The sequence below is a fragment of the Hyaena hyaena genome, unplaced genomic scaffold, assembly GCF_003009895.1.
Source record: "Hyaena hyaena isolate Hyena2069 unplaced genomic scaffold, ASM300989v1 scaffold_244, whole genome shotgun sequence".
Taxonomy (NCBI): Eukaryota; Metazoa; Chordata; class Mammalia; order Carnivora; family Hyaenidae; genus Hyaena; species Hyaena hyaena.
The window spans coordinates 984905-997517 of record NW_024080876.1 but is presented as its reverse complement, the minus strand read 5'-3'; the positions used below and the strand labels follow the sequence as shown (position 1 = coordinate 997517).

The following is a 12613-nucleotide window of genomic DNA, read 5'->3' as shown; positions in this document are numbered from 1 at the left end:
AGAAGTGTGTATGCTCACTCTCTAGCTAGATTCCCCTTTAACAGACATTTGTCTTTATCCTCTGAAGCAATCAGAACTTACTTATAATTAAAATCTACTGAGTACTGGGAGAATGTAACAAACGGAATGTTTCTGTGTAATAATAACTATATGGCATATTCACAGAACATATATGGTTACTCTAATGGATAAAACACTATTGATTTGAAGTTTAAGGGATCATTTCTGCTTGCTATAAGCTTTACTAAAATAATTTTGTATAATGAAGCATGAAATTTTAATTTTTTAAAAAATCTGAGCACTATTTGTAAAGAGCACCACATATTAATTTAAAAATATCTCTCAAGTTATATAAGCCATTTCTTAAATATCAAACATTCTAAAAAGAATGTTAAAAAAAAAAGTCCTAAGGGGGCGCCTGGGTGGCTTAGTCGGTTAAGTGTCTGACTTTCTCTTAGGTCATGATCTCGCGGTTCGTGGGTTCGGGCCCCACGTCGGGCTCTGTGCTGACTGCCAGCTCAGAGCCTGGAGCCTGTTTCAGAGTCTGCGTCTCCCTCTCTCTCTGACCCTCCCCTGCTCACGCTGTCTCTCTCCTAGAAATAAATAAAAATATTAAAAAAAAAAAGTCCTAAGTATTCTATAATACAATGCAATAATTTCAGATATACCTAGAGTCATAAAAAGCTTAAGTTGAAAGAAGCCCACATTTAAGGCAAAACTAAAAAAGCAAGGTAGGCCTCCAAAAAAACATATTCAGTCAACGACTTTTAAATAAAGACCAAGGTGCAATGCAGTTTCTTAGATGATAGGAGATCAAAAGGCATGAAATAATCTACTGTAGCTTCTGACCACTTGAGGTGGTCCAGGTATTTTCCATATCTTCATGCTAAGATGTTTTAGGATATGCATCTGCACTGCCAAAATCAGGAAAAACACATAGTGTACTCAACCTAACTATAAAATGCATTTGTTTTACAATATTAACACGGGCAGTCTCTAAATCATGAAGGTACCAAGAACTGCCTACAAGCATTAAATTTTTTCTCGGTCATGGTATATTATGTGTATGAATATATATTATTATGCCTACTGCAGTATTATCTATATTTTATCCCCATAAGCACTGTAACCATAACTTTTAAACGTTATGGAAAACCCTTGTTTTCAGAAGAGAAAATAATATGCATTAATTTATAAAATTAATTTCTTATTAAGATTTTGAAATGTCACCATTCCTTAAATGTTTTTATGATTCTAAATGTTTAATTACATCTGATTTATCTGAATAAACAGTTCAGGGCATAAACTGCTGAGAAAGTTTTTCAAAAAGGATCTAATTTTCCAATTCACTGAAACACTGAATAAACTCAAGGTGGTCTAATGTAGTTTCAAAGCTGTAATATGTATGCTGCTTTACATTTACTGTGGAGGTTAAATAAAAACCTTCTTAGCATTAAGGAGGAATGTATGATAAAAAAAATAATTCCACTGGCTAAATTTAACAACATATATTACATAATTGTGACATATATAAATAGAACCATCTAAGATTACCCTCGTTTTCAATGCCTCTATGGCTAACCATTCCCTCTCTTTTTTTTTCCTATTCACCCCTCCTTTTTTTAAATCAAGTTATAACCATACCTTGTCATCCAAAGGGATTATTGGCATGCCCTAAGGTTAATCCCAAAAGAACAATCTTGAAGTTACTTTGCTATCTCCCATATACTTAACAATTAAAGACCTGCAACAGTTCGTAGTTTAGATTACCAGGCTCTAACTTTCCAACAACAGAAAAGATTTAAAAAGCTAGATCCAAGGAGGCGACATTACTGCTTGACCGACTAACTAAAGATAAAAATGATGCTCACCATGCCTAAATGGCAGTGGAAACAGCCTAGAATATGAGACTTTATAAAGAGGTAAGACAGAAAACTGGGGCAAATTGGGCATGGTCTAGAGATCTCTCAACATCCAGCAGAAACTCTCAAATTGATAGAACTGCTTGGCTGATGTTAACTTATGTGTACCTTTCAGCGAAGACAACACGGATAGTATGTCTCATTAGTTTTCTTCAGCATTTCATTAGGAAATTGAATCAAATAGAGTACATAAATGAAACAGCTCCACACACAATCCCTGCTGAAAGGATATATCGGTATGACCTGAAAAAGATGGCACACTTGATACTGGCCAGAGCTCGTCGCCCAGAGGAGATAGCTCCCAGAAAAGGAGATTCTCATTTTCAAAACAATAAATAGTAAAAACGAAATCACACACACAGAAACAAATCTAATAAGCTAAATAACAGTTTTGTCCCAAAGTCGGCAAAGAAATATAGTACTAATTGGCTGGCTCAAGGGGAAGGTGACAGTGCAAGACACTATATACAGAACCAGGGTCACAGCAATCTATGTGGGAGCTAGAATTAAAAGGATGAATCTACAGGTAAACAGAAGAAATCAGTCAGTAAAGAGAGAATAAAATGACACCCAGAGAACTATGAGAATACCCAAGAGGTATATAAAAGAAACAGTATGGTCATCCTCAAGAGTTCCCAATGGCTTTCCTACCCAAGTAAGTTTATAGTACATCCCCCTTCTCGAGGTAACTGGAGAGTCTCTGTTGCTCACAACCAGAAGAGTCCAACATAAGTCACGTGTGATAACCCCTTCCAAGTACTTCCCTTTTACTCTGTAATAGGATAACTATTATTACTGACTGAACAGCATCCTTTTCTGAAATGGATTGAAGCCTACGTTTCCTATTGACAGAGAACCCATTCCCTGTGGTTTGCATGGCTTGGTGTTACCCACACAACCCTCACCCTCCTCAAAATACACACATTCACATTCCCTTTCTGTCAACTGGCTCATACATGCTCCCACCTTCACACTTGCCCATGTACTTTCTCTAAAGCACTTACTCTCCTACATACTTTCCCACATAAACAGGAGTGACTGTGACTAATGCTCAAGCAATCCGAAGACACATTCCACTGGCCTCAATGATGTGTCCTGGGCTTTGTCCCAGGCCCCAGGTAAACCAGTGTGAGTCCTTCCCATGACTTGCATCGAGGAATCTCAATAGCCACACTGGCAGCTCTATGCAGAAAAACCTACTGAGCAACAGAGAAAGAGGCAGAGCCCTAAAGACACCAAGTACATGGAGCAATACCATCCTTGGTCATCAGGGACAAGTATTCTGTTCCCTTAAACTTGAGAGCTGAAGACCTGAAGGAATCCTAATATGCACTCTTTCACAGTCCTAAGTCAAAGATTTATGGCAGACCTGGGAAGTCATTTCTCTACCCAACTCTAGTAGCAGTGGTCTAAAGGATTAGGAACTTTCAGTAAGTTGACTTCCTAATCATGTAAATATAAAATAAAGTGAAAAGCTACTCAAGAATCCAAAGTTGAAAAATAAAGACTATAATTGCTTCTTGCATCCTTCCCGAAGATCCCTCAGAACTGGCACAATAGGGGAAGGAAGCATGATGGCGGAGAAGTAGGGAGCTCTGTACATTTCGCTCGCCCACATCTCTCAAACAGAGAAGGCCTAAAGCCATAGCACACTGAACCGCAGGAGTCTGGGAGGAAAAGATACAGAGTCCACTAAGAAGACAGCCTCATAGGGCTGGCTACCTCAAGAAACAAGCCAAAGTACACATGGTGGAGAGTCCCAAATACCACTACAAGTAGGGAAATAAAATAACCACAGTCTCAACAAGAGAGACCAAGAGACACCATTCAAAGAACACTTCCTGAGCGGACAGGCCTTGGACAGTCAATGAGCCTTCTTTAATGCAGCAGTACGCACAGGTACAGAGTGCATAACAAGTTTTTAAAACTGACTAGAGACAGAAAGCTGGCCAAAATGACGAAATGGAAGAATTCGCCTCTAAAGAAATTCCAGGAAAAAGTGACAGCTAAAGGACGGCTCAAAACAGATATAAGCAACCTAACTGAACAAGAATTTAGAACAATAGTCACAAAATTAATTGCTGGGCTAGAACTGGCACAAAAGGGGACAGATTAGCCCACTGTTCAAGTTTCAAAAGCTAACGTACCTTCCCAGCAAATATGTAACTTTCGGATACTAACCAAACATACTTTCACAATTCAACAGCACTTCCAAAATTATATTTGTCTCTGCTTTATTTACTGTCTGTCTCTCTCCACTAAGCACTAAGAGAGCAGAAACTGGAGGGTCTTGTTTGTGGCACTGAGTACATGGCAGGTGCACTAGAACAGTTTAGGAATGAAATAATTAAAAATGAAACTAATGCCTGTTCCTTACTCATTCTACAACCACGTATTGCTGGTGACTGCCAGCCCATTATCTGTCAGGCACCCCTACCTGATACTATGGGAGCTACAAAGATGAGATACGAATTCAGCCTTCCAGAAGGTGGGTCCTGGCCTTTATGTAAACATGGACCCTTCGGTTTCTGATGAAAATATGAGTGTAAGATACCAAGAAAAATACTTAAACATATAGACTAAGATTTTGCATTAAATTTTAAGAGATTTACAAGAATTCCAGGTGTAGTAAGATCAATTTAAAAAATGATATATAGGGGCACCTGGTTGGTTAAGTGTCCAACTTCAGCTCAGGTCATGATCTTGCAGTCTGTGAATTTGAGCCCAGCATCGGGCTCTGTGCTGACAGCTCAGAGCCTGGCGACTGCTTCAAATTCTGTGTCTCCCTCTCACTCTGTCCCGCCCCCACTCACGCTCTGTCTCTCAAAAATGAATAAATGTCAAAAAAAAATACTTTATAATATATATACTGCAGTCTTTTATTTGTTGATTTTTATACTCTGAGAAAACTTAGATACAAAGGTGACCAAGATACAAGGGAAAGACCAAAGAAGTCTCCCAAAACTTTCAGAAAACAGTCATAAGTTGAGAGACCCTTTGTGTGAAAAGGCCAGTAAAGGATATGAATTAGTTTGAAAATTAAGAACCACTGATGAAGCTGCATAAAAATCCAAGGGGTTTTCAATACATAAAGAATAAGTAAGATAGGATACTTCTCATTACAAGTAGAGAAAAAGAAATAATATCGGCAGAATTCAGTCATAAAAGGGTGCCCAATTACCTGCAGGCTTTTAAAATGTTTTCAAAATAAAAAAACTTAAAAAATTTAAAACTGTTTTCAAACCTTCACTAAAATGATTACACTTATTTAAATTATTACATAACTGTAATTAGTGATCATTAAATTTTTAAGAAGCATTAGTAATAAGTACATATGGTATAGAGAGAATAAACATAAGGCAATACAGCCTGTATTCTGAAATTCTAAGGAGATATTTCTATTGGATCATGGAGTTTCAACCAAACCATCACGGTCCTTCTAGGGACAGTTAATACCTTAAGAGGAAGGAAGCACATGAGACTACAAACCAAACCTATCAAGTACCAATAAATCCCATCCTATAATGATCAAATTTTTACCATCTGCAACAATAAAATGTCTCCAAATTTCAAGTAAATAGGAGTCCTAAGAAACTCTACCCATCTAATTTCACTTTCTGCTTTTCTAAATGCAATCAATTTAAAAGATTTCAAAGGTGCCTTGGTAACTCAGTCAGGTAAGTGTCCAACTCTTGATTTCAACTCAGGTCATGATCTCCTGGTTCTTGGGCTGTGCTGGCAGTGCTGAGCCTGCTTGGGATTCTCTCTCTGCTCTTCCCCATACCTGTGTTTGTTCACTTGGGCATGTGTGTTCTCTCTCACAAAAGTAAACATTTAAGAGTAAATTAATTAAAAAAACACTTCAATTATGGGGCACCTGGGTGGCTCAGTCAGTTAAGTGCCTGACTTCAGCTCAGGCTGAAGATCCGTTCATGATCTCACTGTTCATGAATTTGAGCCCCACATTGGGCTGGCCTAAAGCTGACACTGGAGAGCCTGCCTGGGATTTTCTCTGTCTCCCTCTCTCTGCCCCTACCCCCTCCCCTCAAAATTAATAAATAAACTTAAAAAAAAAAAATTTCAATTACTACTGGGCAAAATTTTCTGATGTGTGGACAAAAATATACATACACACACAAATCACCAAAGCTGTAAATCTACATATGAAATCTTTTCTAGGAAAATAAAAAACAAAAAGTAGCAAATTAACGTTGACATCCAACAGGAACAATTTTCAAATTTTGGAGTTGGAAACCTTAGAAACCTCAGCAACCAGATCAATCCTCGCTTTTATGTAAACAAACAAAACCCCCCAAAAAACAAATAAAAAAACAATGCATAGCAAAAGTCTGCCCAGTAACAGGTTGAGAAGTCTTCAAACTTACGGAGGCAGATACAGGCCAAATGGGACCAATATTAGTACTGTAACATTTTTTATAATACACAAATTAAGTTTAAGAACAAACAGAGTACTTACATTAAGGAGTAACTCGTCTTTCGTTTTAAGAGGAAAATTCTTATTTTCCTTCTCAACTTGTAAATCATCTTCTCCATCTGACAGCAGTGGAGGAAGTGATATACGAGAGGACGATGATGAGGAAGATGATGAGGACGAGGAGGAGCTTGAACTATCTGAATCTGTATCACTGTAGGGGAGAAAAAGTTGAAAACTTAGTAAAGCAGTATTAAAACAGTACTAAATTACAACTGTTCAAGTAGGAAGTATCTACAACAGTATTTACTGTTGCTGATATAATTCAAAAGCTAGCATTTTGAAGTACACTATGGTTTTGGAAAGTAGTCCTTAATCCATTGAGAACACCTGCAAAACCCCTGTTATAACCCAAAGCCCTTTTATTAAAATAGTCTCACACATCACAGATTTGTATTAATGTAAGTAAGCATTGTGACAAATCACTCACAAAAGAAAGCTCTAAACAAGGGACCTTTCTAGATCACTTAATTGCCAATAAAATGTTCTGTTTCGTGCAACTTGGGAAACTCCTGAAAATTACCAACCATGCTGACCACTCTACTCTCTATAAAAACTCCCTTAGCCCTTGACTTCGACAGCAATTATTACCAGAACCTTCTGCTTAGTTTAAATTGTTTGATTATCTCTCTTCGCACACTTCACGTTTTTAAAAGTCCATCCTCATTTCTACTGCTCTTCGTCCTCTTCCCATGGATAACTTCATCCACTCCAATCGTTGCAATCATCACCCACTATACTAGGAGTTAGTATAGATAACTCCTAAATCATCAGCTTTGATACTGAAAATTCTAGGCTCCACCCCTTATCTCTGGCTGTACACTGGCCACTTCTGTATGAATAACCTACACTTACCTCATACTAGCAACAAGTTTAAAAAAAAAAGCATTCTCCCTGCTGAACCTGCTTCTCTCCTTGAGCTTCCATTTTTATTTCATTTACTCTTCAATCTGGTCACTATAGGTAGAAAACTTGGAATCACTCTGAGCTAATGCAATCTCAAAGAGATAAAATACTATCTTCAGATGGCAAACTTCACTCCTACTCCACTTCTCAATCCCATTTCCACAGTTACTATAAACCAATTTGGGGGAGGTCCTCATTTCCCACCTATTTTTCTGTAATAATTGTATAACTGATGTCAACACTAGTAGTCTCTTCCCAGTACAATCACCCTTTTCCTCTTCCTGATGTTAACCTTCACCCTTTCATGACCTTCCATCCTAATCAGTTCACACTTGCCTAAAAAAAAAAAAAAATCTATGATTGGACATTAGATATTAGGGAATTATTAATTTTGTTATGTGTGGTAATTGTGATTATGTAAGACAGTGTCCTTTTAGAGAATGCATGCAAAAACATTCAGGGAGAAAGTGTCATAATACCTATAAATGACTTTAATATGGTTCATTAATGAGGCACCTGGATGGCTCAGTTGGATAAGCATCTCCTGATTTAGGCTCAGGTCATGATCACACGGTTTGTGAGATAGAGCCCTGAGTCAGGCTCTATACGGACAGTGCAGAGCCTGCTTAGGATTCTCTCTTCCACTCTCTCTGCCCCTCCCCTGCTCACACACACACTCTCTCAAAACAAATAAATAAACATTTAAAAAAATAAAAAATAGGGGCGCCAGGGTGGCTCAGTGGGTTAAGCACCCGACTTCGGCTCAGGTCATGATCTCACAGTTCGTGGGTTGGAGCCCCATGTCCAGCTCTGCACTGACAGCTTAGAGCCTGGAGTGTGCTTCAAATTTTGTGTGTCTCTCTCTCTGCCCCTCCCCCACTCGCACTGTCTCTCAAAATAAACATAAAAAATGTTTTAAATGAAAAATAAAATGGCTCAGTAACATATATATGTGAAACTAAGTTCTGAAATGTTAATAAGTATTAAATCAAGACGATGGCTGTGTGACTGTACCATTCTTTCAATTTTTTAATTAAGAAAACACTAAGCAGAGATATGCTTTAAAACTTTCTCCATAAATATATACTGTGTACAAGATAAAGGCTATGCTCCTTAGCATATTTCAGAGCTCTTTACAATTCTATCTCCTACCACTTCTCTAGCTCAGAAGTATATAAAACTGCCCAAATTCCCCTAGTTCCACATCTCATGCCATTATTTGTGCTATTTCACTGGAATGTTCCCCCGGGGCAGAAAAATTCCATTTTTCTTAGTTTATTTTTTAAAAAATGTTTTATGTTTTATTTATTTCTGAGAGAGAGACAGCATGAGCAGGGGAGAGTAACAGAGAGAGGGAGACACAGAATCTGAAGCAGGCTCCAGCCTCTGAGCTGTCAGCACAGAGCCTGACGCAGGGCTCGAACCCACAAACCATGAGATCATGACATGAGCCAAAGTCAGATGTTTAACCGACTGAGCCACCCAGGCACCTCTCCATTTTTCTTTATGGGCTCAACTCAAATATTACCTCTGAGGCCACCCCCTATCTACCAAAGATGCACTTATTTCTTTCCTTACCTAGCACAACATTTTTTTCAAACTGCCTACTATAGCCAGTATCATACTATTCCAAAATTCATCAAAACACCTGTCTTCTCAAATGTATGTTAAGTGCTTGAAATACAGACATTAGTTCTGGCAAGTATGGTCTTTCCTTCTGTTACCAGTGAACTCCTTCCTACTATTACTAGATCAGGAATCTTCCCCTCTATCCCTGATCATTTCCATCAGCATACCAGAACTGTACAGCACCTCTGTTGAATTCCTCCAAGTACAGCCTCATTTCTTGCCTTAAAGTTTCTTGACAAGTTGTTAACACATGCTGTCTCTGCTCCTTTATTTCCCATTCAGTCTTTACCCCAAACTGGCTTCCATCACCACCACTCCTTTACAAGGTCACCAACAATCTCCATGTGGTCAAGTCCAGTGGACATGTTTCTGTCATCTTAATTAACTTCCAGCAACATCTGACATGGTTCCCACTTGCTTCCTCAAAAAACTTCCACATTTTAGCACCCACTATGTTAATGGGGTATTCCACCCCCATGTGCCTTCTTCTGTCTTCATGGCTTTAAATACGACATTCACTTGGGGCACCTGATGGCTGAAGAGTCAGTAAAGCATCTGACTTTGGCTCCAGTCATGATCTTGCAGTTTTTGAGTTCGAGCCCCACATCAGGCTCTGTGCTGTCAGCTGGGAGCCTGAAGCCTGCTTCAAATTCTGTGTCTCCCTCTCTCTCTCTGCCCTTCCCCCATTCATGCTTGCTTGCTCTCTCAAAAATAAACATTAAAAAAAAATGTCATTCACTTAAAAGAGACTAAATAGGCATAACATCCAAATGCACTGTTTGAGAATCTTGCTTGAATTCTAATTCAAACAAACCAACTACTAAAAGACAACTAGAGAAATATGAACACAGCTTGGCTATTAGGAGATATTAGGAATTAGAGTTAATGTTACTACATTTGGTAATGACATGGTGGTTGCTTAACTAGTACCTCATCAATCAGAAATGTAAAGAACATCCAGGTAAGGTGACGCGATGTTTTAGATTTCCTTTAAAACTCTCAGGTTAAAAAAGAAAGTTAGAAGTACTAGATAAAACAAGATTAGCAAAATAATGCAAACTGTTAAAGTGTGGTGACGAGTATGTGGGCATTCATTACATTACTCTCTACTTCTAACAAATTTGAAAATGTCCATAATAAAAAGTTAAAGTAAATCCTGTCTGTAATCTGATGTTCAAATTTACATCTCCAGTCCAGAATTGTCCTCTAAACTCTAAACTCATTATCCCACTGCTTCCCTGACATCTCCAATTAGCTGTCAGAGAAATCTCAAACTAACTGCAAAACTTAAACATTCCTATGGGTCTTCAGCCCCCATCCCAGATAGGTTACTCCCCATTTCACTAAACAGCACCACCACCCACCACCCAGTTGACATCTCTGTCTAGCTCACTGACCCATCTACTAGGGAAACTTCAAAATACGTAACCCAGATAAGGATGGTCACATCATGGACTCATGCAACATCTTTCCAACTATTTCCACAATAACTCGCTTCACTCTTGCCTCTCTGCTTTCGCTTTTGAGAGAGCAAGAGAGCGAGTGCAGGAAGGGCAGAGAGAATCCCAAGCAGGCTCCAAACTATCAGCACGAGTATTTGAGTATGTTATATGGGATACTGAATAGGTGGGAAAAAAAAGATATGATCCCTGTCCTACACCCTAGTGAGAGAGACCAAAATCAAAACTAAACACATCAATACATAACTGAGATCATGACCTGAGCTGAAACCAAATGTGGGAGGCTAACCGATTGAGCCACCCAGGCACCCCTCTTCTTTCACTCACTCTTGAACCCAGTTCAATCCTTCCACACAGCAAAACATTAGAACATAAACCCGAGGATGTCATTTCTCTGCTTAAAATCAACAGCTTCCCTAACACTTTGAACTAAAACTTTAACATGGCTATATGGTCTTAGAGGGTTGGCCTCTCCTATCACTTTCTCAATGCCTCACTCGTTCCTTTTCACTGTAATTTTCACCACCTCTAATTTATGTATTGCTGTGTTTAGTTTTATTTTTGGTCTCTCTCACTAGGACGTAGGACAGGGATCATATCTATTTTATTCACCTATTCATCCCACATAACATCCTCAAATACTTGTAGATAACGGTCAGCATGGTTTAGTAACATCCTACAACCTTAAGTCCTCTCTCACCACAAGTATGATATTTATAAAACACGTGGGCAGGAGGGCTGTTTATAAAATCTACCCAGATCACACAATAAAGCTAACTAACAATGTTACCATGATTTCACTAACACGGGCTCCCTGCAAGGATTCGACCAATTAACAAAATTGTCAGAAGCCAAATGGGAAATGTGTGAAATCGTTTAACCGGTCCTTCCTTAACTCATCAGGTTCAAAAACTAAACAAAACGAAACAAAAAAGAAAAAATAAACAAAACCCAAAAACCCCCACACTCTCAACCTGTTTTTTCTTAAAAGATCCGACAAAACTCAAAATCATAACTGCAAAGGGACACGCGAAACTGAGTGGTTATCGAAATAATCCATTACCCTCAGGGTTTGTTGTTTTTTACGATCTATACATAGGACCCTTCAGACTACCACATTTAAGAAAGAGGGATCCGATAATTCATCTCGGATTCACCACGCGATTTGCTGAGAAGAGGGAGGAAATGGGCGGTCCGAGCTACTTGTCAACACGTGCGCTGGGAGCTTAGCTACCTCTCCTCCCTCCCGGGCCCACGCGATCACCCTCTCAGTCCCTGGCCTCGCGCCTCCCTCCCACCCCCGGAGTTCCGGGACCCCTAGGCATCCAACCTGTCCGAATCCGAATCCGAGTCCGAGGTCTCTAGAGAGTCTGGGGTCCGCGCCTGCTCTGCGGCGCCCGAGCCGGTGACGCAGTTCCCTCCCAGTGGAGGTTCTGGCCTTGATTGCGGCGCGAGTTCAGGCGGCTGCTCCTCCGCAGGCTGAGCCTGCGCGGCCTGCCCGGTGTCCGGAGACTGCTCATCCGACTGTGGTGGCGGCCGAGGGTCTGGGACAGGTACAGAGCCCGGAGACCGCACCGCCTGACCTTGGCTATCTCCCAAACTGGTGCCATTAAATTTCAGGGTTTCCAGTTGAGCGGCAGCGGCCTCCACCACTTCCATGGCGTCGCGCCGGAGACCCAGTCGGGCTTACGTTCAGGGTCCTCAGAGAGGTTCGCGGATCCCTTGGGAAAGGACAGAACCACCTTGTTGCCGGGTGTAACCGCGCCAGGGCCCGACTTCCCGCGTTTCTGGGTAACTGCACGCCGAGCCGTCTGGAGACACGCCCCCGCCGTTTACTCAGCGGCACTTCCGGTGGAGCGTACGACGTGACCTGACGTAACTGCGCTCAGTTACGCTGGGGGCGGGGCGGACCTGCGGGGCCCTAAACCCTCCGTTTCAATGAAATGAATTCCAGGAATAGCTTGGGAAACTATTCCTTTAGATCTTAAAGAAGGTAAGCGAAAGTTCTTAGGAGTGGGCAGAGATCAGAATTCTATGGTATCTTTTTTTTTTTTAACTGTTTAATGTTTGTTTATTTTGAGAGCGAGCGTGAGTAGGGGACGGGCAGAGACAGAGGGGGAGAGAGAGAATCCCAAGCTGGTTCTACACAGAGCCCGATGTGGGGGGCTCCACGCCACTAACCGCGGGTTCATTACCTGAGCCGA

At 40.4% G+C, this 12613-nt stretch overlaps 1 protein-coding gene across 1 annotated transcript in view; it reads right to left on the bottom strand.

Annotated features, from left to right (window-relative positions):
• The window catches only part of NAF1 (nuclear assembly factor 1 ribonucleoprotein), a 45256-nt gene extending 33023 nt beyond the window's left edge, over positions 1-12233 (bottom strand). The window contains exons 1-2 of the mRNA XM_039244554.1: positions 11740-12233; positions 6400-6568 (exon numbers count right to left, since the gene is read on the bottom strand). Of these exons, the coding sequence (XP_039100485.1) occupies positions 6400-6568; positions 11740-12068 (498 nt within the window). The 5' untranslated portion in view covers positions 12069-12233. The remainder of the gene's footprint in view (positions 1-6399; positions 6569-11739) is intronic.
• Positions 12234-12613: the final 380 nt, after the last annotated feature.